Source organism: Magallana gigas, chromosome 3, assembly GCF_963853765.1.
Source record: "Magallana gigas chromosome 3, xbMagGiga1.1, whole genome shotgun sequence".
Classification (NCBI taxonomy): domain Eukaryota; kingdom Metazoa; phylum Mollusca; class Bivalvia; order Ostreida; family Ostreidae; genus Magallana; species Magallana gigas.
In genome coordinates, this window is record NC_088855.1 from 50,320,341 (window position 1) to 50,348,163 (window position 27,823).

The 27,823-nt window shown below is 34.1% G+C and overlaps 2 protein-coding genes across 3 annotated transcripts; both read left to right on the forward strand.

The window, feature by feature from the left end:
• Positions 1 to 353: 353 nt before the first annotated feature.
• Positions 354 to 8,106, forward strand: LOC105331906 (ubiquitin carboxyl-terminal hydrolase 30). Of its 2 annotated transcripts, XM_034480713.2 has the most exons (12): positions 354 to 533; positions 2,278 to 2,403; positions 2,735 to 2,833; positions 2,997 to 3,095; positions 3,259 to 3,327; positions 3,577 to 3,741; positions 4,244 to 4,344; positions 4,795 to 4,878; positions 5,371 to 5,574; positions 5,778 to 5,936; positions 6,250 to 6,434; positions 7,351 to 8,106. In XM_034480713.2, exons 1-12 carry the CDS (start codon positions 434 to 436, stop codon positions 7,745 to 7,747), a joined length of 1,788 nt encoding a protein of 595 aa, XP_034336604.2. In that variant the 5' UTR covers positions 354 to 433; the 3' UTR covers positions 7,748 to 8,106. The 2 variants fall into 2 exon arrangements, with proteins under 2 accessions (XP_034336604.2, XP_065936247.1); XM_066080175.1 differs by lacking the exons at positions 2,735 to 2,833; positions 2,997 to 3,095 and having other exon boundaries at positions 355 to 533.
• Positions 8,107 to 13,318: 5,212 nt separating this feature from the next.
• On the forward strand, positions 13,319 to 27,596 carry LOC105331903 (atrial natriuretic peptide receptor 2). Its single transcript, XM_011434266.4, has 22 exons — positions 13,319 to 14,369; positions 17,017 to 17,190; positions 18,120 to 18,278; positions 19,644 to 19,888; positions 20,324 to 20,441; positions 21,498 to 21,704; positions 22,716 to 22,809; positions 23,023 to 23,155; positions 23,256 to 23,336; positions 23,445 to 23,522; positions 23,627 to 23,731; positions 23,924 to 23,995; positions 24,086 to 24,251; positions 24,482 to 24,634; positions 24,756 to 24,933; positions 25,309 to 25,449; positions 25,563 to 25,686; positions 25,919 to 25,987; positions 26,173 to 26,446; positions 26,571 to 26,665; positions 26,777 to 26,853; positions 26,944 to 27,596. The coding sequence occupies exons 1-22, from the start codon at positions 14,087 to 14,089 to the stop codon at positions 27,407 to 27,409; spliced, it is 3,492 nt and encodes a 1,163-aa protein (XP_011432568.3). The 5' UTR covers positions 13,319 to 14,086; the 3' UTR covers positions 27,410 to 27,596.
• The last annotated feature ends 227 nt before the right edge of the window (positions 27,597 to 27,823 follow it).

The window sequence follows — 27,823 nt, forward strand, 5'->3', positions numbered from 1 at the left end:
AACTAAGTATAAAAGTTACACTTTTTTTCTCAAAATAGTAATTTGTTAAGGAGATTTTTGTATTGTATTTATTTTAAGCTTTTTCTTTTTATCTTCAAACCCCTTACTGATAATGGAATGTTCCAATGGAGGCTGAAAGAGGTTCTCACTAAATTTGCAGGCTTATACATTTCGGACCATTTTTGACATTGCGTCGCAACATGAAATTGTGTTACATACTTATTTCAGTATGTTATCATCTTAAAAATATCTATATTTTTGAAAAAAAATATGATGTTATTTAAGAGCAAATAATGGTAACAAGGGTAAAATATGAAGAGCCAGAGTGTCAAAATTCCGGTCTGAAACAAAAAGGGTTTGAACACCAGTCACAATCGTTACCGTGGTAGTTTATATTCTGAACTCGAAAGATGTTCAAGGTGTCACGTTGACAATGGATAGAAAGTATTGGTTATTTGGTGGCATTACAGCTGCAGTCATATCAGGTGCATATGTCTTCTGGACTTCATCTAGTAAATCAAACAAGAAAAAAGGTAAAATATTAGGGTTAAAAATTAGTTATCAGTATAGCAACTATTTTATATCATCAATCTATAACATGGAAAATTGATGTTTTACACATACGGTTATTATCAAAAGTTTTAAGAAATCATAACAAAACGAGGCATTTTAATACCCCCCAACTTGCCAAGAGTTAACCTGTTAACATAACTTCCTTTGACTGTTGCATCAGTTGGCAGCACACACATTAGAACATAAAATATGTGAAATTATCATCAATTATTAACCATAAATCCATACATGATGTAAGAATATCTCCATACAATAAAAGTACTACATTATTCTCCTATTGGTATTGCTCTTTTTAAAGTCTACATGCAGTTATCAATTATTAACTAAGACAATAATATGTTTTACGATGCTACCGTTTTGGCGAGCGCAGCTATAGCAAGAATTACACATACCTTGCATCATTGTCATGTCATTAATTTATTAACTATAAAAAGAATTTGAGAGAGAGAGAGAGCGCCAGGCAGAGAGGGCAGAGACAGACAGGGGGAGGGAGAAAGAAAGATAAACAGAGAGAGAGAGAGAGAGAATTATAAGATTTCTAAGTTTAAAAAATTCTTACAAAATACATAGATTTGTTTCCACCTAAAAGCGTTCTTTACTTTTGGGGAGATGTGATCAGTGTGTCAAAACGTAATTTGTGTTTAAATTTGCCAAAACCAATAGCGATGAATACAGTATTATTTTTTGGTACCCTGTTGTTATCTGAATTTTATTTGTTTTCTTCCTGGTTCATATTTTTTTTCATTTGTTTAGTTTTGCATTCTAATTACATACGTTGTATCCTTGCCCCCGGTCCCTGTTTGTAGGTGTGTAATTTTCCATTTTCCAATTTAATGGTTTGACAATATGCAATATCTGTATAGATTTTTCAACATTTTTTTTCTTTGTTCTTTTTTATTTAGTTCAAAATGACCTATTTTTTAAAATCTTCCATACTAATATTTACTGAACATGCATGCAAAATTAGCTTAAAATTTAATCGATATGACAGTAGAGTATGGCTCTTGCTAGTGTATATTTAATCTCTCTGTCAAAACCAAAAAAATAAAAACATCATCTGAGGCAGGTACCGCAGTCTATACGTAAATTGCTAGTACATGCATTACAGATGTTTGATCTACCTCTAGTTTATCGTGGGAAATATAGCGCGAGAGCACTGTGACGTCATCCATGAACTTTTTTGTCTTTGTTTACGTATCTTGACTCAATATGAAGGTATTAAAGCATGTAACAAAACTCTTGGGTCTCGCCGAAGCTTGTTCAGTACTCAGAACGTGTCATCAAACCTCAAGACACCGTAAATTACGAGTTAAATGTTGGCCATTTTTGGCATAGCACCACGGGTGAAAACATTAGAGAGCATTATGGGACGTGGACAAAAAATTTTGTTTGATGAATCTATAGGTTTAGCTCATTCTTTTTCTCCGCGCACACTGGTAATTAAAGCTCGCTTTGCTCGCTATTAATTTACTTACTTCAGCTATCTGACAAAAAAAAAAAATCACTGCTTATTGAAGTGGATGTGAAATGGTTCTTTTCTAGATGACTCTCTTGATAATTGAAGTGGATGTCCAATATGGGACATCACTTTTTTTTTTTTTTTTGGTAGACCTCTATTTTTATCAGCATTTTGTCAACCCTCTTTTCATTACTTTCCTTTCCACAATCATCATTTCTATATTGCTGTCATCCTCCTTATCTTAGCTGCAAAGGGGTTCTCCTTAGCATCCCTTCTGTTCAGCACTCCTAAAGATGTTAAACCTTGCACAGAAGAAGGAGGAATTGCTGAAGAGGAGACCAAAGAAAAAACTCCTCTCTGTATAGTACCAGGTGAACATCTAGTTACCAGTGAAGGAATGAATCGAGTTTTACTTCCATCTGAAAAATAACATGTCTAAGCTCATGGTTATGGTATCATATCACTAATGATTATTTTCAACACTTGTCATATCTTTATGTTATTCTTTATATATCAGACATAATTTATCACATTTCTCTGAAAAAACCATTTTACTTTCATCAGTCTCACTGAACAGAAAATATCTTTATTGATACTCTCCAATTTGTAAGGTTCTCTTTCATCTTATATTTCACTGGAACTTCTGCCTATTCTGTCCTCTTTTTACTGTCTTCATATGTTACCAATCTTCATTCTACTTAGCTGCCTCATCACAGCCTCCCACCTCATTACTTGCCCAAGCAGTTAACTCGGAGTCCTCTAAATCAGAATCAATTTTGGAAGTTGAATGCATTTATCCAGGTGACCTGGCATTTATGATCGTTTTACAGTGGAACTAATGATTCTATTTACTTAATTGTTACTGCTCATATATAACTTTTTCATCTTACACTTCACTGGAACTTCTGCCTATTCCGTCCTCCTTTTGCTGTCTTCTCATGTTACCAATCTTCATTCTACTTAGCTGCCTCATCACAGCCTCCCACCTCATCACTTGCCCAAGCAGCTAACTCCGAGTCCATTAAATCAGAATCAATTTTGGAAGTTGAATGCATTTATCCAGGTGACCTGGCATTTATGATCGTTTTACAGTGGAACTAATGATTCTATTTACTTAATTGTTACTGCTCATATATAACTTTTTCATCTTACACTTCACTGGAACTTCTGCTTATTCTGTCCTCTTTTTACTGTCTTCTCATGTTACCAATCTTCATTCTTCTTAGCTGCCTCAGCACAGCCTCCCACCTCAACACTTGCCCAAGCACTTTTGGAAGTTGAATACATTCGTAAAGGTGACCTGGCAATTATGATCCTTTAACATTGAAACTAATGACTCATTTTATCGTTATTTTTTACTGCTCCTAACTATTTCATTGGGTAGATGTGATATTTATGTTTTATTTAGTGTATCACATGTTCATTATATTTTCATTAACACAGATGTCATACACTAATATTTACATGTTTTTTTCTGAGCAAGTATTTTCTGGCGCCAACAAGAGGTAACCTGGTTTAACTTGGTTTTGATTTTGTTTGTGCAGATCGATGCCCGGGACTAGAAAATCTGGGTAATACCTGCTTTCTGAACTCAGTGCTCCAAGGGCTGGCCTCATGTTCGAGAGTAAGGCTCTGGCTGTCTGACTATGTAAACAGTGGACATCTGCAGACCCCCTCTCTCACCAGGACACTTGATGATGTCATCAAAGGTACATTAGGATTTATATTATTGTGGTATACTGTAGAATCATTAGAATTCGTGGTGGCTCAATTTTTGTGGTATTCGTGGGTATTCCTTACCCACAAATTTAAATCCTCAACGAAAACAATTTAAGATAGAGTTATCTTTGTTACTGAATCAGTAACCGACGCATCCACGAAATTACATCCCCATGCATGAGCAAAAAAGTCACACTCCACGAAAATCGGCCCCCACGAATTTAAATGATTCCACAGTAACTGAATTATGCTTAGCTTGTCCATTTATCTGCTTTCTAATAGCAAATTCAGTATTTACTTATATGCTGTAAAATTTGTGTACATTGGTTTTGAAATAAAGAATTTATGATTATAACAAAAGAGAATTAGTGCATTAAATCAGATTAAAAAGAGATAATTATACAACCTTTGACTTGAAAAAAGGAGTATGCATGTTGCATATGCATTTTTATAGTGATGTGTTAATTGGAGTAATTTTCTTGTTATTTTTAGTGTTGAACAATGAGACAGAATTTTATGATGATGTTCATAACCCAGATTATGTGTTCAACACATTGGTAATCAAAGGATGGTGCATCTCTCCCGAAGAACAGGTAAAAATATTGACTTTTTAAAATCCAATTTGATTGTAGAAATATATAAAACTTGTTTTGTTACATGTATATACTTTATAGTGACCTTTCTGAGCACTGAAAATTAATCAGTTCTTATTTCTTGAATAATTGTTTTATAGATCTGAGTTATTTTACATCTAACTTAAAAGGGCTGGATGATTGTGGCCATTAGGCTATATCTACCTCCTTTATACAAAGAATGCTACTTAAAGATATACGAAAAATGTTTAAATTTCAAAGCTGAAATATTTTATTTATTTATGGCCCAAAATATAATATCTGAAAGTTAAAGGCAGATTGGAAGGTTAATTTGTTGACCATTTAGCCTCCCTATTCAATTTATCGAGGAAGATTTTCTAGTTATTGTATTGTTGGTAAGCAGATACCAATGTATTTAAACTCCAAAAACTTTAATATTTTTTCCAACAGGATGCACATGAAATGTTTCATGTATTGACTCAGACAATCACAGAAGAGACCATGAGTTACCCAGGAGTTGTCCCCTTGTTCGAGGTACGGTTAAAAACAGAGACACTCTTGTGTAATGTAATAAAGCTGGATGGTCAAGGCCATTTGAAGACTATTCAAACCTTGTGGTAAATTGAACTCTGAATACATAAAGTGCAAGCTTGAGCATGCATCTTTCATATCATAAATGTATGTATCTTTAGTAAAGTTACTTTACATGAAATATTTGTTGGAAATTTCCATTTGCGAGGCTACACTTCATGTCATCCAAAGGAAAATCTTTCAAGAACAATTTTGTATCAATTTTATCAAATTGCTAAACCTGTACTGTCATTTTCATCATCATGTACTGCATTCAAAATAGATAACAAAAAGGGTTGAAAACATAATGTATGTTAAATATTTTAATCAAAATGTTGATTATTTGGGAACTGCAATTGACTCTTATCATATGGATAGCCCTTTTCTATGTGTTTTTACTGAGCATTCCAGGCTGTATCAGTAGTGATATGACTACACTGTAGATTTTACTTACAGAACCCCGATGTTGGGTTTCGGGAGAATGACCGAGCTTTGTCAAGAATCGAGAGTCCACTCCCCCTCTTGCCTGAGCGCCCCATGGACCACCCATTCCAAGGCTTGCTAGCCAGTCAGCTGGAGTGTATGGAATGTGGCTACAAGAATCCGGTCAGATACGACCATTTCGACAGTCTTTCCTTGACATTTCCTCAAAGTGTCTGGGTATGCCCCAAGATGTTTACATTATCAGAAATTATTGCCCTCATTATTTAATATTTTACTCAGTTTTTAGAAGACAATTTTTGTGATACTGATACAAATATTACAATATTAGTTTAAATCTACATTATTAAAATGATATGTAGTTTTTTTTTGAGATATGCAAAAGGAGGTTTTGTAAACTATCTACATGCTTAATATAACAGGTGGATCGCAGTCTAGAGACCCTGCTTTATCACTATATCAGTGTTGATACAGTGAGTAATGTGGATTGTGTGGGATGTAGCAAACTAAAACAAAGGCCTGCTGGGTGCAAAATGCCACTCAAGAAGACAACTTTCAAGAAAAAAATGACCATTGGAAAGGTGGGAATAATGAACTGAAAATTACTGTGGAATGATATTGTTTTGTTGGGAAGAAAAACAAGTCATTACCCAGATATTTAAATGTATACACACACTCTAATTTGATGACTTTTAAAGATATCATTAATATGTGAGATTCAGTCAAATCAAATCAATTCATTTTAAACAATCCAAGAAGATTGGCTAACCTGAGCATGAATGATTCCATAGGATATATATGCCATAGCATTTAGTATTTAATAGTATACCTGTTTGATTTTCTTTAAGCATGATTCCGATATTTAAATAGTTCTCTTTATCTGTCTTCACCCAGCTCCCACAATCCCTGGTCTTTCACATCCAGAGGTGCCAATGGCTGAATGATGGATCAGCTTGCAAGAGACAAGATTTTGTTTCATTCCCAGAAATCCTGGACATGAGTAACTATGTGTACCATAAAGTAGCTGCCAAGGAATCCAAGAAAGGTGTACTTGGAGGTGGCCAACAGTTCCTCTTCGGGTAATGACTTATCTGCAGCTACTAGCTGTACACCATAATGTTTCAGAGAATGATGTACCGGGTATGTGTATTAAGTCCACTTACATTATGGAAACAGTCTGGTTTTCTAAATGATCACCTTTTTATCCATTTATTACATTTATGACCCATTGTAAAATGAAATTTTATTGGTTGAAGTAGGTTGAATTATATTGTTTTGAACATATTTTATTGATTAAACAAAAGGATCAGAAACAAGTTCTAACACCTTACAAGTTCCTCTCCTTAAATATAACAATAGTTGTCATGCATATGAATATAGAACAAAAGAGAATATGATATAGATATACACAAAGAAATATTATTTAAATCTCAAGGATTCGTCTATAAACTTTTGTACAGAAGCAAAAATACTTTTTTTGATATGTAAAGGTAGGTTGTTGTTGCCATATAAAAGTAAATTAGTATCAATATTGACTAAATCTAACATAAACAATTGATCAAACATGTTGTTTCTCGCTCTAGAGTATTTTTTACAAGAAAAAAAGAAATGATACACATCTTCTGTTTGACCACATAAACACAGCGTATTATTTATAATATTACATTTACAAAGATCATACATGTAGTTTAATACACAATTATGTCTCAGCTTTGTATGAATAATGTTGGTACAGCGTTTGCCAAAAGAAAAATAAATAGGGGGTTTCGTAACTTTAGGCATATGTTTGCAATGGTTGAATTATATCTCAATAGCATTAATTTCATCACCTTGTACTTTTGTGTACCATTATATTAGTTGTGGGCATTTATTTGGTGTGTTGGCAAATTATTATATAATATGGATGAATAGCAGATTTTTTTGATAGATTTTTTATCATTATTGATAGGAATATATTTATTTATTATTAATGGATTTATTTGTTGTTTGTTTCAGAGCTAGCAGTGAACCTAGAACTGAGAGTTTTGAATCTGCACCTTCTGTTACACTCTTAAGAACACTGAACTATGATAACAGGAGAACACAGAACGGCTTGTTCATCCAGCCTCAGATGGAGGATCATAGCCGGGATTCAGACGTCAATCACAACGGCCCGGCCAGTGTCAGTAAATCCTCCGACTCCTCACTCACTTACAGACTCTGTGCGGTGGTGGTGCACATTGGCAATATCTCGTCTGGACACTTTATAACCTACCGCCGCAGTCCTAACACAGTGAGGGGCAAGCGCCGCACAGACAAGTGGCTGTGTTGTTCGGACAGAAAGGTTGTACCAGCCAATAAGATGGATGTGTTAGCAGCAGAAGCTTACATGCTGATGTATGAGAGGCTCTAATTACATCACCTGAATGGAGTTCTCTCTGTTTATCCTTGTCATATATCAAGAGAAGATTCCAAATAAACACCTGCCTGCCCTTTAAGTGAATGCCACATTTTTTTTATGTCCATTTTATAAAGAGTGTTTTTAATTAGTGTACTGAGTTGGATGAAGTGTGTTTGAAGTGAAGAATGAAGTGAGAATGTAAGATGTCTCTGTGTTGCTTCCAATAGTTTTGCATTTATGATTACAACATTTCTCAATGTTTTAATCATTTGTGCATCAATGTTTAAACATGTATGTGTTCATGACATGGTCAGTGTGCAATGTCAGAGTGTTCAGTGGCAGTCTGTCAGAAGAATGATTTTTTTTTTTTTTTTAAAGAAAAACAGTTTTGTTGATCAGAGTTTGCCTAAGTATAAATATGGCATGTAAAATTCCTGTCAAAATGCCCAATGTTTAAATGTGTGCTCACAGATTTTAGTCAAATGTGTAATTGTGGTACTTATCATGTATTGGTTTTAAAGATAGATTTTGTATAAAGTAGATTGAGTTTGAAATCTGCTTTTAAGATGAAAGTATTTTTGATGCATTACCAGTGCAAGTAAAGCGGAAATTTTATGTGTGATTTGTCTGATTATAATGAATGCTAGCATATCCAAACAGCTGCAATAGAGTGATTGGATAATACAATGTATATTCATGTTTACACATTGTTATTGTTGAATATTTATTTCAAAATGCTGCCTCATTTGTAAAGATTACCTTGTTTTAAGTTGTTACTAAAGTGCTACTGTCATATTTAATAATGAAATTGGATATATAAAAACTGGATTTCATTTTTAACCTTGTTAATTGTTTTTAATTTGTCTCATCATTAAATTCTGTTTTGACATCACTAGAAGTAAATAACTTGTAAGGAATAAAAGTTTTCGATTAACAGATTTTAAAAATAAATATAAATTCATTTACTTGAATGGAAATGCCTAGTGTTTTGTGTAGTCCAATGATCAGTTTAATACATTCATTCGTTCATAATTTCCTCCTAATGCAGACTTTATTATATACGTAACACATTTACAATGTCATAATATTGACGTATAAACACGAAGAACATGTACACAACAAAATTTCTAAGAATTTATCCTGATTCATGTAAATAAAATAATTTGAAAATTACGAAATAAAATAATGCAAATTTTTCAACATTTCGTAACTGATGTCTTTTAATTCATAGCACAGAGAAAATAATTAAGACGACAGAGATTGAAATAATTGGTATTCTTCTGCGCGTGCCTAATATGATAGGCAATATTTTATGATTCATATTGGTCTTTGTTGCTAGTTTAAAAAAAAGACAAAAACTCAACATGGCCGAAATGAGCATTTAGAAAACAGCCAGAGTCGATAGAATATTGGTGTTTGCATTGTTTCTACGACTGATCGTACTTGCTTTAAATTTGCGGTTTATTTTGTCCTCGACATTATCTTAAATTAAAATATTAAGCAATCCGGAGGAAACATTAATTCGATTTAATTTTTCTCTTCAATAAGTGCACCGTCATTTCCATTGGCAACTTAAAACAATCCAACAGCTCTGAGTGAAATTCAACCAAAACGGAAGTGTTTGTGATATTTAGGTCAAGGTCTCGGGTCTCAATCAGAGGTCAAGGTTAACGCATCGTTCTTAACTATTTGAGAGTTAAGTGGAAATCAGTCACCTCGACTGCAAGACAAATAAATGTGTTTGTTTCATATAGTAAATACACTGTACTGGATGAACACTTGAACTTTGGTTCAATGTAAAGAAGTCCATGTACAAGTAGGTGTCCTTAAAAGTCCTAAAACAGAAAATAATTGCATTATGAGACTTCTATATAATACGTGGTCGCATCCACTCTAAATCTTAAGCAAGAGTTTAGCGACAAAATAAAAACGATTTCGATCCCCTAAAAATAGGTGATCATTCCTTCGACATATACCACAAAATCCTGAATGCGTTAACTAACGATGATATCCCATCAGGCTTCCCTAAGGTTTCTGCACATAAGGTGTGACATGTTCAAAAGCATTTGTAAAAGATAAGTTAAATATTAGCACGTGTCTCAAGAGTCCACAGTTTGATATAAAAATGTACAATTCCACTTCGCAGAAATTTTCTAAAGAGCAACAGCGGTTTTCCTGCATGAATGATGTTGATTAGATTCAACGGGAGGACTGACAACGACTGGCGGTTGGTCGCTGTGGATTTTTCAACTATTTCCAGATTTTTAAGGAATGAAGCATTTGTTTTGGTGGAGCAATAGGTGTTCTTGAAGTGAAGCAAAATATGTCTGGAATTAATTCATAAATTAATTCAATGATCCTGCTTACAGGTGTTAAGATTTGAAACAAAATGTTGACATACGTCACGTACATCACAACTCCTATCCAAAGAAAACAGAGAGAAAGGCGACTTTTGTGTACAGTTTAGCTACAAATTCTGGATTCAGATGCTCACATATTTTGAAGACAAATCAGTGCATTTACCTTTCTTTGGGCATTAAGCTATTTCATTATTTAAGTTTGCAAGATAATGTCTAAATTATTTATTTTATGTTTTGCGATTCACAAAATTGCCATGTAAAGAAAAAAAAATCGACAAGGGTCTCTTGTGGATGAAACATTTTAACATGCTAGATTTGTCTGCGTTGAATTTTAATCCCCCTTGTGTGGAGCAATCGTACGATGTTCCTTGGGGTATTGGGCGAAAGCGCAAACAAAAGAGATGCTGTCAGCGTATAGTGTTGGGTTTGAACTTGTTAAGCTGTAATGTGATAGTAATCGACGCGTTCAGATTTTTTGGAGCAGATTGGTGACAAACAGTATGTAGACAAGAGTGAATAGAAGACCTCCTTGCATGATACCTTGAAAAAACTAGTAAATGAACGGGAAATCTGCCAGAGTGCGTTTGGTTTGACAAAATTTGTCAATGGAGAAAAAGGCATTTACATGACAGTTATTAATTAAAGTCAACAGACGTCCAGATACCAGTGTACAGAATACGTGCAGGTAGTGAGTATGAGCTGGACCCTGTCTACATGGTCAATATACAACAACAAAAATTTCGAGAGATGTGGAGGAGCGCACTCAAAAGCATAAAAACTGGAAATTTATTTAAAACACCAAAGCATTCAAATTGCATAATTAGTACATTAATACCCTTTTATAGTAAGACGATGTAACATTGTTACAAGCCTTAAGCTTTAAAAAAGCCCGATGTCGCATATATGCATTCTGGTGACAGCACCATTGTTGAGTAGATGGATACATCATGTTACTTTCTGTCTCCAAACCATCTCTAGAGAATTCAGAATTCCGTCGCGCGTTGCCCTGATCATTTATGAAATGCAAACGGTCCAAATGAAATACTTCCTTGGAATTGTAATATGGCAATCGATTGGAAAAACGAAGAAAACCCAAATAATCTCGAAGAGCAGTTGCAATATTTATTTTCTTGAACAATAAATCAATTACTCCGTGCCGCCTGTAGGTAACGACTCCCTTGCACTGGGATGACTGTTTCCCCTGAAGACAAACTACTTAAATAACCTCAGAACAGCGGAATTTAAGAAATGTAGTATTCTTTAGATTAAGGTTGTATCAAGTTTTGCGGGCGGCGATTTCCTCCGAGTTAATGCACATTAACAGAACAAAGATTTTACTGATTGGTTAATAATAGTCTAATATGCGTCCATTTTCTCAACAATTACAACAATAAATATTGCAAAGAACAGCTGAGACCAGAGACATGTAAAAAAAAACAAATCAGTTTATTTTCAACAAAATAGTTTGCCATTTGAGAAGAAAATATCAGTAACTCGCACCTTTTATATACTAATAATTTTTATAAGGTAATATAGATATCAGTCGTAGAAAGACCGGTAGTCAGAGTGACATGTGTAAGTAACTTTCATAAAGAGAACGTTCGACTATGTACGCATAAATTGAACATTTTTATTGTATAAAACATATACTTTGAATGGATCGGAAACAATATGTACGCATAAACAGATCATGTTTTTTTTTTTATAGCCAAACTTTATTTCTCGCTCGTTCCTATATACGCCTCTATTATTAGAACTGGAACAGATTTCATCCAACACTTGCAGCACAGAACGTTGTAACATCACTGCATGAACACTTACAATCTTGACTTTCACGAGATAAAGAAACTGTAATTTTGTTCCAATATTGCGATGTTTCATAATTTTGATTCGCGGTAAACCAATTCACGCCCTTCATTATATTTTGTGTTCTTCTTTCTCCAAACCCAATATAAATTCCATAATTGCTTGCTTTAACGCATAGGTTGCGAATCCCTTCACCACCTTTGATATCCTTCGTTATTACCAATGATTTTAAGTGCTAGCAGAAACAAATATAGATTTTTATGATCAACAGCAGAAGAGTGCAATATGATCTAGCTTATTTGGAGCTATTTCTGCTGATTTTGAATTAAACCATGGTTGCTTTTTCCCGTTAATCTTCACATAATTACAGTTGTTATAGAAATCGCCAAGGGAGAGACAAGTGATGCGAACTGCACTGTAGCGTTTGGCCTTCTCCTCTGTCAATAATTTGATAAGGTGTTTCCACATCTTAAACATCCCAGTAATACGCAGATAAAAAGGACTAACTGTACATATTCCATGATCTAATTAAGCATTGTTTGACATATCGCTTATTCTTTTATTAAACTATTTACATGTATCTTCATATTCAAAATTCAAAATTGAAAGTTTGTCATGTTAACAAGAGTATAGTACTAGCATGCAAGGTTTGGTCTTAATTATCAACCAAAGACTTTCCCAAATCTTAACCTAATTTTTCTTTTCGTGCATGTAATTACCATAATACAACGGTTCCATTTAACTGATACCGTTATATATCCTCTAAGCAAACTGACTGTCTTTTAACTTCTCATGGTGTAAATCAAAATATTTTGAAGAAAGTGCAGGCCTACTTAAAAAACTCTGACTGCAGTTGCAGGGTTTTCCGTTATGTCTAAGAATGAGATAGAATTTGTTGGTGTGGAGAGAACATTTCGTCAAACCATCTTGTAGTGTAAGAATTAAAAAAAAAACATCAAATTATCATTTTGGTGGGATCTTTCTTTCTTTTTTTTTCTTTTGCTATTATTAATTATTACAGTTATATGAATAATGTATTTGGTTCCAAACGTATTCGTACCAATTGCTACCAACGATCATTTGTACAATACAAAAAAATAATAAATGGCGTATAACACTCATCAATTGGAATGATTTATAATAACCCTTTCCAACAAGAAGAGAATATCTTTCAATCCCTTTAAACATTTATTCAGGCCTTTCTGAAGGCAGTTTTAGAAAAGACTTGATAAATGAATCAAAAGGTTAGGACCATACGAACGCCAAGTCTGGGTGCGACTTCTTTCTCCGGAATAAAAATAAGGGTTCAGTGTTGTATCACTGTGCTAAAGCGCTATCTGATTACATTTCTTGGTTGTTAAAGAAATCCCAATTTCGAATCAGTTTTCGATCATTTAAGTCCCATTCGATAGCCGTGCGTACTCTTTAATGATAGTTTTTGTTTAGTATTTTTAAATACACAATTACGAGAGTGAACGGAATTTTGATTGGCTTAATATTGGATAATATTTTCTTAACTAATTCTATACTCTAATCTAAACGTTATTAAACTCGGAGAAATGCATCGTAACTGGCTGTAATCGCTGACTACCTAATATCTTAAAAAAGGTTTGGTTGATATAGTATTCCGATGTTATTCCCTGGGGAATATGGCCATTGACTTGGATAATAGATTTGAATGCATGGCCCAGTGAGCATTACTCCAAACAAGAAACTGCTATGATCAGTATAGGAAAACAAGGATTTTATCAGGCTGCTTTTCTAGCATTTCAATCAAGCGAATTTATGTGCAAAATTGCATCGTTTTAACCAATGGAAGGAAACGATCGTTCGCAAAGCAGAAATCAGAAATAAGTATCGGGGAAGTAGGGACTTTGTATCAAGCGACTGGATTTTCGGTACAAAAGTTTGTCAAAGTAAATTATGAGTTTGTTATGTACGCCGTCAATCTTGGTATCGGAACAAAGCCAATCATGGCAAGATGATCGTGGACCGGCTGATTAGATAGTGTTTTTGTCTTATAACACTGCAGGGATGGGGTGATTTAATCGGACCACGCCATCACCTCTCAAGACACGACCAGAATATATTCCGGAGTCGGACAGTTTTCATTGCGCATCTCTTAGAATTACTGAATTTACAGGTTTCCAAGAAATAGTAAAAAAAAAATTTAGATGTGAGGAATATGCCTGCATTTTTTGTGTTGGTTATTATTTGCAGTTGTTTAACACTATGTTCGGGGTCTGAGCCAATAGGACTTCTGATTCCCTCGACTTCTACCGTTCCAGGACTCCCGTCCGAAGCTACAGTGTCTGGGGCTTTAAGTCAAGCCCTCGCCAATGTTAGTGGTAGTCTGCAATTCAATGTATTATCCAAGAATACAAATTGTGACGAAGGAACAGCCTTAAATGAGGCGTTCAGAATTAAGGACAGCGTGCAAAGCTTCATTGGTCCAGTCTGCGAGAAAGGTGAGATCATTTACCTGAGTTTGTATCCGCCAATTCCTGGTAGAATTAAAATGGTATATATACGTGTGTTATTTGTACATTTGTAAACACTGTTTAATCACTAGGTAATTTCAAAATAAAAAATTATTCGTTAATTATTTTCTCTTTTAGTTCTAAAGTTTAGAGAATTTGATGAAATTTATAACACTTGTAAAACAATGGCAATAGTACCCTCAGTCCACTGTTTAGGATTAGTAATACGCGCCGTATCTTGAGATTAGAATTAACGGTACATTAGCTATATACTAATGCTACATTAACCACTGTACGGGAAAATCCTACAGAATTTGATTTGTTGCGGCAATGTTGTAAATTTTTGTATAAGAATTGACAGAAAGAGGGCCATCATCTTAAATCAACTCTAACTGATGTTGATGGGATGTCTTGTACAGAAGCGAGGATGCTCAGAGACATTGAATTTTTATCCAATTCACGTTTGCCATTCTTGGCTTCAAATCTTAAGCTTTTTAAAAGTAATTTAAATTCTGAAACTGTTTAGGTTTTTTTACGAAGCAATTTTGTTTAATGATCATGAAGTATGCCATTTTTTCTTTTTCCTTGTTTACACGCATTGCTTTGACTCTAATCAAAATATAAAAACTGTCTTTATTAGCATACAGGGTTTGGCGCCTTTATCATTTTCTCGCCCATCCCGTTACTCTTAATTCGGACCTATTTGTAGAGGTAATTTCATCTGATGATTTGGATGTCATACTGACAATCACACTAAAGATATTGGTATTTTTGTCAGAAAAAAGAGGGGAAGCATCGTAAATCAAAACCCCTCCGAAAGTTCGTAGACCCTGCAAATTATCCGCATCCATTTCTGAAGTTGCTGATTACAAGGATGAGGAGATTCCTGGAACCCCATTAGATTTTCTACCTTGAGTCAGCCTGTTAATATACTTAATCTTTAGAACTAAGTCGTGTTACCATTATTTATTTTTACATTGGGTCATTTGATAGTATTTGATTGCTCAAGGATCATGGAAGGTCTTAGAAGAACAGATAAGAGAGTTCCTGTTACTTAAATTGGCTTACAAACGCCGGTTATCCAAATATAGAAGAAATCACTGAATGGTGTCTTTGTGGAATAGTTATAAAAGACTTGGAGATAGTTTCGTTAGAGTATCGTTTGATAAATATGCCATTCAGATAAACGCACATATAGGAAAAAACCCCATAAATTTGTCAATTCTAAGCATCTCTCTGTCAGTGACATTTACATACCAGTTACTTGAGATATTTTTAAAATGTGACCAAATATTTTGTACGTAAATAGAAAATTTTAAACTTTGAATTCAAAAAGATATTACGAAAATTCTCAAATGAAGTATGAAATATCTAACATACCATGTTTATTCACTCCTTGAGTAAAAAAATAACACATTAATTTCCTATAACCTCAAAATTAAACATACACATAATTATAATATTGGTGATTGCAATTACAACTAATTTCCATACTGTTGTTTTCAACGATTTCTGATTTTTGTTCCGACATACCTGGTATGTCTTGAATAGCCATATGATCGTTCATAAAATTTGATTAATTGAAGCAGAGGTGTAGAGTACATCAAAATATACTGTAATTTAATGTTTCATTATTTTGATTTTCTTTTTTGTTTCAGAAGTAACAACAACGATTTTCATTTTGACAGTAATAAATAAATAATTTTTATGTAGATTAAGCTTGGTAAAAGAACAATGTCGATAGGTAGTGAGTCAGGCTATATATTTACTGATGTGTCGATAAACGGTGCATCCTTGTTAGACAGGTAACAGATTATGGCTCAAAATCTCAAGAGCTTTTTCGACACAACAATGAGATAATCAGCTCACGATATTATTGTGATAAGATGAAAATAATATATAGAGTTTTCGTGATTGCTGGAAACACTGGCCCAGAAACTGAAGTATGAACACCGGGCGAGGTGTTTACTAATCCTGCCATGTCCCTCCTTCAATCCTCATTTTGATTTCTAGTCCTGATTCTTATCGACAACTTCTCGCTGTGATCGAGATTATGATGGATGTAATCAAATTTAACCTGGAAATGCTGTGGCCCTTACACTTCCAGTCGAATGCTCCACTCTGGGGGAATTTGGTACATTGTGGTCCATCTTTCCGGGCCTTCAATCACTTAATGTAACCTAATTTAGCGAAACACCAGAGTTTTTCTGATTAATATAACCATTAATTCGGTGGAAGAGTGAATTCTGTTTTAGCGATAAGCATCGGCACTTTTTATGATAAATAATTATAATAAAAGATAAAAAGAAAAACCAAAAATACATAATGGTCAGTGTATCATTACTCTTGGGGTGTTTGTGTTTCCGAAACGTTTCACAAGAAATCATTTTCACACAAGACAACATACTGGTGAATAATAAAAGTAAATCAAGATTGAGAGAATATACAAGTTAATTGTTTGAAAAGAACATGGAATCTTAATTTGGTATATTTATTAAATAAATGGCTCAGAAGACATTATTGTAGAAAGTAACATTTTCTCAGTTGTTGTAATTGTTTTTCTATTTCGAAATATTGTCGTGATTATACATGTAGATGTTCAATAAGTGTTAGGAGATTGTTTTTGTTTTTGCAGCAATAAGAAGCATTGCCATGATGGCCGCGTTATGGAACAAACCAGTGGTCACGTGGACGCCCATTAAGGAGGACGCCGACTCCTTCCCTACTCTCATCGCCACCCTGGGAACGTATGAGGACATCGCACGAAATATAGCAACACTTCTACAGTGTCAGGGCTGGAAGACGATAGGTAAAAGTATATCTGTAAACGTTCCCACAATGTCACACATTGGACAAACAGACGCTGCTAAACACTCAATCCCAGAAACACAGTGTATCTCTCTATATACAACAATCTTGAACTTTTTCAAGAGCCGTTTTCTGATTTAGGTCATGCAAACGATTCATTTGATAAAGAAACCTGTGACTGACAACAAGACGGGATGACGAACACCCCTGATACATTTTTCTAAAGTTTTTCCTGGCTGGACAGCGCCCAAATGGCGGATTAGAAAGCCCTTTATTTCGAATTTATGATAATTCTGACGGACAAAGATAAAGCGGGAGTTTTTTTGATGATATGCAAATAATGTCCCGACAAAAAGAATTATCTTTTTGATGACATTTTACTTGACACCCCCGGTAAAGGCCAGACGATAGCGAGAAATGGAAAACAAGCGATCGGCAACTATGACCGGTAGAGGGATCAATATATTTCACACAATAAAACGCTTTCAAATCTCTTGTGTCATTTAGGTGCTTAGAAATTCTTGGCGATATTCTAGTTAAGATTAACAAATGCATAGGCACGTATATATCTTTAGGATCTATGATAAGACCTGTTAGAAAGTAAGCACTTTTCAATGCTCACTTTCCGACCTCTTTTAACATAGAAATATAATGTCTTTTCTGTTGCTAAACTATTTTACATCTCCCACATTCTCATTTGTTTTATTCCTGGCATCCTTTGAGTTCCTTAATATAGAAACAAAATGACATCAATTTATCAACTATCTAGCAAAAAAAATCATTGTGTGAAAAGTTTGAAATAGTTTTTATAAACGTTGTCTCTTTTGGTAAGTTGTGGACAAGTTAATGGAAAACTATTACAGCAATAGAAAAATATCAAATATATAAAATGAAAAATAATAACAAATTACAAATGTTATTTTTCTTTAGGTATAATACACGCAAATACTGAAATACATAGACAGATGGCGGTGACTACAAAATCTGTGCTGCAGGATGATGACGTCACAGTTAAACGTGTGCTCCCCACCAACATGACTGGTGACTCAATGAAGTCCACGCTTTCTTCTATCAAGGCTTTGGTCAGAAGTAAGTACCAAGACACAACAACCTCTGCACAAACCAAAGGAATCGACCAAAATAAAAGGGTTCGGGCGGCTTTTATTGCCCTTTACAATGCTTCGGTCTTCATCTTTATGAGAACATAGAAACTCTATGGCTTTTGACCATCAATGCAAAGATGATTCTCTTGAGGTTTCAACGTGGATTAGAAACACAGACCAAATATCGGTTTAGACAACTTCAATTTAATACATGTAGTTTTACTTGTATCTTTATATCGAGAAGCAGGGCTTTGATAAAAAGAATGAACAGAGCTCTATCAATACGAATTAAAAGTTAGTACACTTTGTTGACAACTGGTTGGCTCATTTAAATTCCATTGAATAAGTTAGAGTAAACGTCCCACTGACTACCCGCTATGGTGCTGTAAGTTATATTTGTACTCTTAATACGTTAATGCCCCTTTGTTGTTTTGATAATTCGAGATCAGCACTACCAACATGCATTATTCAATTTTAAAAGTACAGTCCAAGTTATTTAGATGCTTATCAATGAATTAAACTCGCTATAAATACCAACAAGTTACGTCACAGTATTATTCAAAATTTAAAAGTTATGGAGAGGATATGAAATCTATTGGTATTAGTGTGTTGATCAACATATAGGTTCCCTCTCTATAGACCAGCATTTGGTTAAATTATTTAGTTTGCTCAACAACCTACAACATGCAATGTAAAGAGAAAATCTTGACCAATTTGCATTTTGGTATTTTATTTACTTTATTCCACAGCCTACATTATACAATGCTCCATACACCGGCTTATGGAACATACAATGTATTTACCAAACTCCTTTTTGTATGGCATGGAAGTAGAAACTACAATAAATGGCATCGGGGCTCGTTAACAGACACATATTGTTGATGGTGGTTGACTATGTTGCCCATCTACAAATCACAAAAAATAAAAACAAAACAAAACTGCATAGCTAGTATTGATTCTTTGATAAATAATAGTCATGTAGACCCAAAAGACTACTACAGTGTACATGTAGTATTTGAAACATCAGGTACGCTTGAATTAGTAACCCTCTAGAACTTGAGGATAATAGGAGGTTACTTTTTAACTGTTTATTAAGAGGGATGAGTGATTATAGTAATTTTTAGACCATATTTATCTCCCTGAGTCAAAGACCTTTGTACAAAGAAATAGGAAAATATTCAAATTTTAAATCTTATATATTTGGATTCTTTCTAGATAATCAATATAGTAAATAAAGTGTCATTCATTTAATGGTAAAAAATCATTTTTCAAGTTTAGGGTAGATATGCCCCGGGTAATTTTATGCATCAAGCTTTCTTAATTTATTTTTATTGTTTTTTTTTTTTTAAAGTCATAGTAGTGCTTGTTCCTGAGATGTTTCTGGAGACCTTCCTGACGGCAGTGACGTCAGAAGGAATGAACGACGGCTCCTATATGTTCATTCACTGGAAGTTCAGCCCTGCATTGAATCAATCCTCCGGACTTAGCGTCCCACACCCCAAGAACACGCTCCAGTCACTACTTCAGATAGGACCATTCACAGTCTCACAAAGCAGCTACGACCAGTTCACCAGTCACAACTCATTGTCACAACCGGTAAGCTAACATTATGTACAATTTATAATTATGTGTCTTTCTTAGATCTAAATGATCATCATAATTTTTGAGTTGTTTCCTTTTTTTAAATGGTTCTGTTTTAAATTATCAATGTTAACACCCCCGCCTCCGTTTTCGCTTTTTCAATGCTAGCTAATTTCAAGTAAAAATAAATACATGAAATAGCAAATAACAATATTTTCTATCGAACTTATTAATTCGTTCTATAAATTAAAGGTTACGTACACATAAAAAAAACCGTTTAATAAGTGATTTATTAACAATCGACCATATGCTTTATAGTGAAACCTAAAAAAAAATAATTAAAAAAAAAGGATGAAAAAAGTTGCTCATTGTAGAAAACGTCAATTACATACATATAATACTAGTTAGTGATACTTATTTTATGGTTTACTGTACGACGCTCTTTTTCAGGCCAGTGAGTTCTATGCCTACTTATACGATGCCGTTATCTTGTACAGTCACTTTGTAGTCCTCAATAATACCAATCCATTACAACTTCATCAAAACCTACAAAGAATCAATTACACAGGTATGTTTCAGATAATAAAAACTAAAAACATGTTTTTTTTATTTGTTATCTCATTGTTTAAAAGTTACATGTCTAAGCAGTACTACTCTAAATTAAAAAAAAAGTATATGTGGTTTGGGCTGCGAAGGTATTTGAAATCAGGATTCGAAACAAGATCATGAAGATGTGTAAGCTGAAAGTATATTTTGTCTTCTTTTGTTGTAAAATATTCCGGTATGTGACATTGCTACATATAGCAGTACAAAGAGGCAAATTAACAAACAAGTTTAACAATTTAACAACAACATGTCAATGACGTATATCATATACAAGTATTAATATTTCTTTGTTAACATTTACCACTTTATATGAAAAGCACGCAAAACACTTTGATCTGGCATGTTTGAGTGTACACAAGAGTTTGTCGGTACTCATTAATCTATATCTTTGCTGCCGATTCACCCTTCCTTCTCTCCAAGAAGACTTTCACGTCTACAATAATTTGGAATTTAGTATTAAAGGGGATCAGGACGTTGCAGTGTGAAATTATTTGTCAATGAATTTTTTTTTGCTTTCTTTAAAACATCAACATTTACATGTGTTTTACAACATATAATATTTTCGTGACCACTTTTTGACCTTGAAAGGGAGATATTTTGATACGAATTACATCCCTTTTCAGGCATTATGATTTTTTTTCCTGACAATTTCAATTTTCTGAGATAATTAATGAATTTGAGGGAATTTATTTTCAAATCTTATTTAAAAGTTTTTAGAATAGAAATAAATTTTAAAAAATAATTACAACACTGGACTTTTTACAAATCAATATCATAATTTAACGAAAATATTGATAAAATCAACACTTTTTTCAAATTTGATTCTAAATTTGAGCATAATGTGATAGCGTATAAAAAATGTTCATTGAAAAAAAGTAATACATTCTTTGGATTTACTAGTATTTATTACTATTAATAGAATGATAATTAGAATATATACCTATGATCATATTAACCACTTATGATTTTGTACATCTACATTGAACTGACTGATCAGACTATTTTATAATATTCTAAGGCTGGACAGGTCACATTCGATTCAACAATTCGTTCGCAACACGAGCCTACCGTGTCTCCCATTACCAACAAGGCAACTTCTCAGTCGTGTATGAGCTGTCCTCTGACCAGTGCGTCAAAACCCCGACTCCCATGGAATGGATCGGGGCAGGGCCTCCACAAGACACGCCCAAGTGTGGGTTCACCGGCAGTTCCTGCAAAGATAACGGTATCTATTAAATTGGGTTTTCACCTTTTTACTAGTACAATGTACATGTACGATTATTTTTCATCGTTCGCAGAAATAATACATAAGACATGTATACACATGATGATGTTTCCATAAAATGTCATATAGACAATATAATAATAATTCCTATTTCTTTTGTAGGATTTTCTAAAAACTTTATTTTTCCTATAGGAAATAAATTATTTTGTTAATGTTAATTATTCAAACAGATACTTTTCTACAGAAACTTCCTTTTTTCATACGAATTTTCAGTTCTATCATATTTTAGTTCAAATTCTACAGAATTTAAAATTCTTTAAAAAATATTTAGATAACGTTGCATCTTATATGAAAAAATTCTACCATAGGAATATTTTTTTAAAAAAATGCATCACAAACAAACGCAAAAATGCCATCGGCAAAAAATTATCCGGCACAGTACTAAGATTTTTTTCTTCTTCATTCATGGTAGTCAATCCATAACTATCATATTTCTAACTAATAGGTTGATAGTTTGATCACTAAAATCTTAGTGTGACTTTAAGGAGTTTATTAAATAACAAAGATTCACCTTTGAAATCTTAAAAAAAAAATTAATATTAATAACTTTATCATATGTTGAAGTAAACATTGAAGTCTATGGGAAAAATGCATTTTTAAATATATTTCTTTAATACAAGTAATTTTCTCACATTTCTCTTAGTAAAAAGTTGCAAAAAAAAGCTTTCCCTTTCTTCGAATATGCTAAAAAAATGTCATAGTTTGCCATACATATTTTCAGAAAAATTATCCTAAAGGGCAGACAACTCTTTTAAAATGTTTTAGTGCAAAAAGTTCATTTAATTGACTACATATACACACCCGAGTTTGGTTTATGTCAGCCTCATAATAGCTTTAAAATACGTATTTGATATAGTAAAGATTGATCAAAAGCGTTAAATTTGCCTTAGTTATGGATGGACTACCTTAATGTTATTGAATTAAAATTTAATTAACATTTATTTTTTTCAGACGATGCGAATGAGAGAGGGGCGATAATCGCGGGGGCCTGTATTGGCGGATTGCTCAGTGTCGCCGCTTTCATTCTGGCGTTTTATCTTTACAGGTGCTTATCTCATTTTAAAACTCAAATTTACAATCAGTGTGTGAAGTTATCATTTAAAGTTATGCACGCAATAAATTGCGTTAGTTATTAATGAAGGTGAAAACACATATAGTACAAGTTACACTTGCTGTAAATTACAACAAAGATGCAAAGGAGTTATTTGCTTTGATAGACATATTAAAAAAATAAATTATTTTTTTGCACAAATTGCAGAAAAATGCGCTTTGAAAAAGAACTGATGGGAATGTTGTGGAAAGTAAATGAAAATGAAATCAAACTGAGAAACAAGCAGGTGGCCCCTAAACAACAGGCAGGCCCACACCCGACCAAAAAACTTGTTCGGATGGTAAGCAATCAATGTTTCATCTTGCTGGATCACTCATTTCTTAAAACTCCTCTAATATATAGAAATTAAAAACGTATGATGAACACAATTTCTTCTGCAGGAAACTAGGGGCACGCTGGGGTTTGGTTCCTCTTGCAGTCTAGACAAGAACTTCCTATTTGCTCCAATCGGGAATTACAAGGTATAGGTCTTAGAAAGTAAAGATGGGTGGTGTATATAATTTACATTATGAAATGAAGTATTCATGCTTTAATCCTTTTTTATCACTATACGTAAACTGAATTGCTAGGGTTCTGTGGTGGCGGTGAAGAGTTTACAACGAAGGTCTATCAGACTGACGCGAGATGTCCTACGAGATCTCAAAACGGTAAGACTTGATTATTAAATATGTATCATAACGTTACAAAGTGTTCAATCTTATTAATTGAATGCACCATGCAAGTAGCAATTATTTGTATCAATCTATTTCAGTTACGAGAATTACATCATGACAATTTAAACCAATTTGTTGGTGCTAACTTGGAGCCAGAAAATTGCTATGTTCTGACCATGTATTGTCCCAAAGGAAGTTTACAGGTAATAGTTAGTCCCCTACAATCAAAGCGTCAAAAGATAACTCTGGTTATTACTGGAAAAAAAAAACTACGTCGATGTGTTAATTAAATTTAATTATAAATCAAAGAAGTAAATGATTATAAGAATATTTATTTGATTGGCGAGATTATTCGATTAAGTTTTTGTATAATTTTAACTATTTTTTCTGTTTAGGATATTTTAGAAAATGACGACATCAAGTTAGATTGGATGTTTAAGATGTCGTTTGCATTAGACTTAGCAAGGGTAAGCATTTGTTTTAAATTTTTATGATTCATAAAATATTGTACAATTAAAATCCAAAACTAGAATAAACCTTTGTTTTTGTAATTTCAGGGCATGGAGTTTTTACACAAGTCTTCCTTGAGATCCCACGGTAACTTGAAGTCCAGTAATTGTGTGATAGACAGTCGGTGGGTGCTAAAGCTGACCGACTATGGCGCCATAACGACCCACCCCGAGGAACCCACCCAGGAGGTCGGGGAACACGAATTCTACACAGGTATTCATATTTGATAACATTCTGATATTCATATTTGTCAATGGTTTGTTTGTTATTAAATGCACCAATTTCTTATAAATTGGTGCATGGTGCGTGTGTTAAAAGTATATTATGTAATATCAGCAGCAACAAAATATACGACTTTTATTAGCTTTTGCAAATATCAATTTTAAAGAACTTCATCTAGTAGGAGTATTATATTTTTAAAAGAAAATTCTTGTCCTTTGTAGGCTTATTCTGGACAGCACCAGAGCTGTTACGTCTGCAGAAAATCCCTCGAAAAGGGACACAGAAAGGAGATGTATACAGCTTCGGTATCATCTTACAGGAAATCTTCCTCAGAACCACTCCATATTACTTCAATGTCGTGTCGTCTCCCAAAGGTGTGTTTGCAGTCATGTTTGATTCAAAACATATCATAATGAAGAAAATAGTTAAGCTTCATTTTGCTACAAATATATCAAATGAATGTTTATTTCTTAAAACTTTACCCTCTTTTTTCAGAAATAATAATGAGGGTGCGGAACCACGAGGTCCCCCCGTACCGACCTCACATACCGGATGACAGCAATGTCCCAGATAAAGCGGTCTTCTTGATGAGGTGCTGTTGGCACGAACATTCTGAATCCAGGCCTGATTTTCATAGCATCAGGAAGAGGCTCATAGACATAAATAGTGGAAGGTAATGCTACACTTCTGAATATACTTGCACTTTTAAAACAAATTAAAAAAATTTCAGTTTTACATGTTAAATTTAAGCAATAAACATTGTGTTTTCGCATGTAATTTCTAGGCTGGCTATTTCCATTATCAGGGTAAATACGAATGCCAAACTAAGCAATTGTAATTCATGGTACCATCTTCAATGAAAGAAGTTGTTTTTATTTTTTATGTTTACACAGAATTTTTAAAGAAAATATTTAATATATTTATGAATGAAATGGTTTTGAAGTACAATCTAAATCGTGTCCTATATATATATGCAAACATCTAATGGCGTATCAACCATTTTGCTTTCTTGATCTAAAATCACAGGAAATTGAATTTTTTTTTACAGAAAGATCAATATTATGGACAACATGATACAGATGCTGGAGGCGTACAGTAACAACCTTGAACAGCTGGTGACGGAGAGAACTGAGGAACTGGCCCTGGAAAAACAGAAGACGGATAGACTGCTGTACAACATGCTGCCGCCGTGAGTACAGTTCTTAACACGCTCATAATGGAATCATGTGACTCACCTCTTGTTCACGAACATTTAGAACACCCTGCAATATTGGTCATTTGTTGCATTGTGATTTACTGTAGGTTAGTCGCGGAGCAGTTGAAACGGGGGGAGTCTGTTCAGCCGGAGTGTTATGACGAGGTCTCCATTTTCTTTTCCGACATTGTCGGCTTCACAACGATAGCCAACCAAAGCGAACCACTACAGGTGTGTGCTCAATTCTACAAGGAATCGTAATTACTAGAGATTCCTATTCAGTAAAAAAAATCCACTTTAAGCACATTTGTAGAGAAAAGGCAAGAAAAAGATTTGTGTTTCTAGTGGCAGAAAGTTAATTTAACCACGCCATTTTTTCCTTCGTCCTACAAGAATTTACTTATTCATAAGTTGAATAATAAATAACAAAAATAAGGCCTGATATACTATTGTTCTACCATAGGTTGTGGATCTTCTTAATGATCTTTATACAACTTTTGATGAAATCATCGCTCGACATGACGTGTATAAGGTAACTGCACAACTAACCACCATAAAACCTGGTTTTTAAGTATTTGTTTTATCCATTAAATGTCTGTAATGATGGGACAAAAAATAAGTGTTCTACAAAAAAGTCTTTGCCAGTTGAAAATAAACCACTGTAGCTACAAAAGTGGATTATTACAACTATGATTTTCATTACTTTATCACCGTCAGGTGGAGACTATCGGTGATGCCTACATGTGTGTAAGCGGCCTCCCTCGCCGGAACGGGAAGAAACACTCTGGGGAGATCGCCAACATGGCGCTGGACTTGTTGAATGGAGTCACCAACTTCAAGATCCGCCATCTTCCGGGGTCCAAGCTGCAACTTCGGATCGGTCTACACACGGGAGGGTGTGCCGCAGGGGTGGTAGGCACGGCCATGCCCAGGTACTGCTTGTTCGGCGACACCGTCAACATGGCTTCCAGAATGGAGTCTACAGGGAAAGGTATATAGGACGCCAAACACTTTTTGATTGACGCATTTATTGTTACAGTTTCACAAGAAATACGTTTGAGTTCAATATTTTGTCTGATGATTAAAATGTACCTAATGTGGACGTTTTTACGTAGCATTGCATATCCACATAAGTGCAGGAATGAATTCTGCGCTCAAGGATCTTGGTTGGGGGTTTATGACGATGGAACGTGGAATTATTGATGTGAAGGTGAGTTAATAATCGTGCATTCAATAACAACATATCAAATTGTACTGTAAATGTTTTTTTCAGAAAGTGAAGTTTACAGAAATAATGAAATATTTCTTTTTGTGTATTAAGGGTAAAGGTTTGCAGAAAACTTACTGGTTGATTGGAAAGACAGGATACTCGAAACCATTGCCACAAACCATGATCAGGTAAGGAATCAAAATTTGCAAAATTAATTTTAACCTAGCATAAATATTAACAGAACAAGATGAAAACCTTGTATAAATTATTTATTTTAGCTTACAAGAAAAATGGCGACAATCTCAGGATACAGGCAGACCATGTTCTCCAACAGAATCTCACATCTCAGATCGTGATCATAGCGACAGTATGTATGGGCGCGCATTCCGGAAGACATCAATCGCCATTAGTTTCCTTCACTCTTTGTCACGTGACGCGCAGAATTCAGACAGTCGCTCAGTATCTGAGCTTAGCGTTCAGGACTTACATTTGTCGTGTGAGAGTTTGAAGGACAAAAGACCCTCTCCCGTGACCTTGTCTCCAGTGCAGAGGTCACAGAGCGTGGGAGAGAGTAAGATCAGGCCGATGATTAACAATCTGACCAAAAACAGGAAGTCCAGACCGGAACTGAAAAGTAAATCTTCAACGGACTCATCTAGTGACGAAAGCAAGGACAGTGATCAAAGTAATTCGTCCAAGGAAACGCCAAAGAAATTTGCCATACCAAAAATAGAAATTTCGTAAACTGTCTTTCATGGCTTTATTTGCCAAATCAAAAGCAATGTTTACCCGTTACAATTTTGAAAAGTCCATGTGACAATTAGTTTCTTCCCTAAATTGTTCTGTTGCAATATAATTTTGTTACTGGTATTAGGTATTGTATATACAATTGCATGTTATTATTTATAAAAATTAAACTTATTTTAATTTATTTTAATTTTGTTTACTTTATTTAAATGTTTATATTTAAAACACGTCAAGAACACGCATGTAAACTAGAGAATAACTATATAAAGTTTCGTTATTCCTTGGTTTGAAAAATAATGTATTTTAAAAAAGAGGGGTAACTCTTATCTATGTAGATACCACGTTCTATCAGTGTCTTAGTCCAAATCCTTAAAAAAACTCAGGTAAATAAACATACGGCAAGAAAACAAT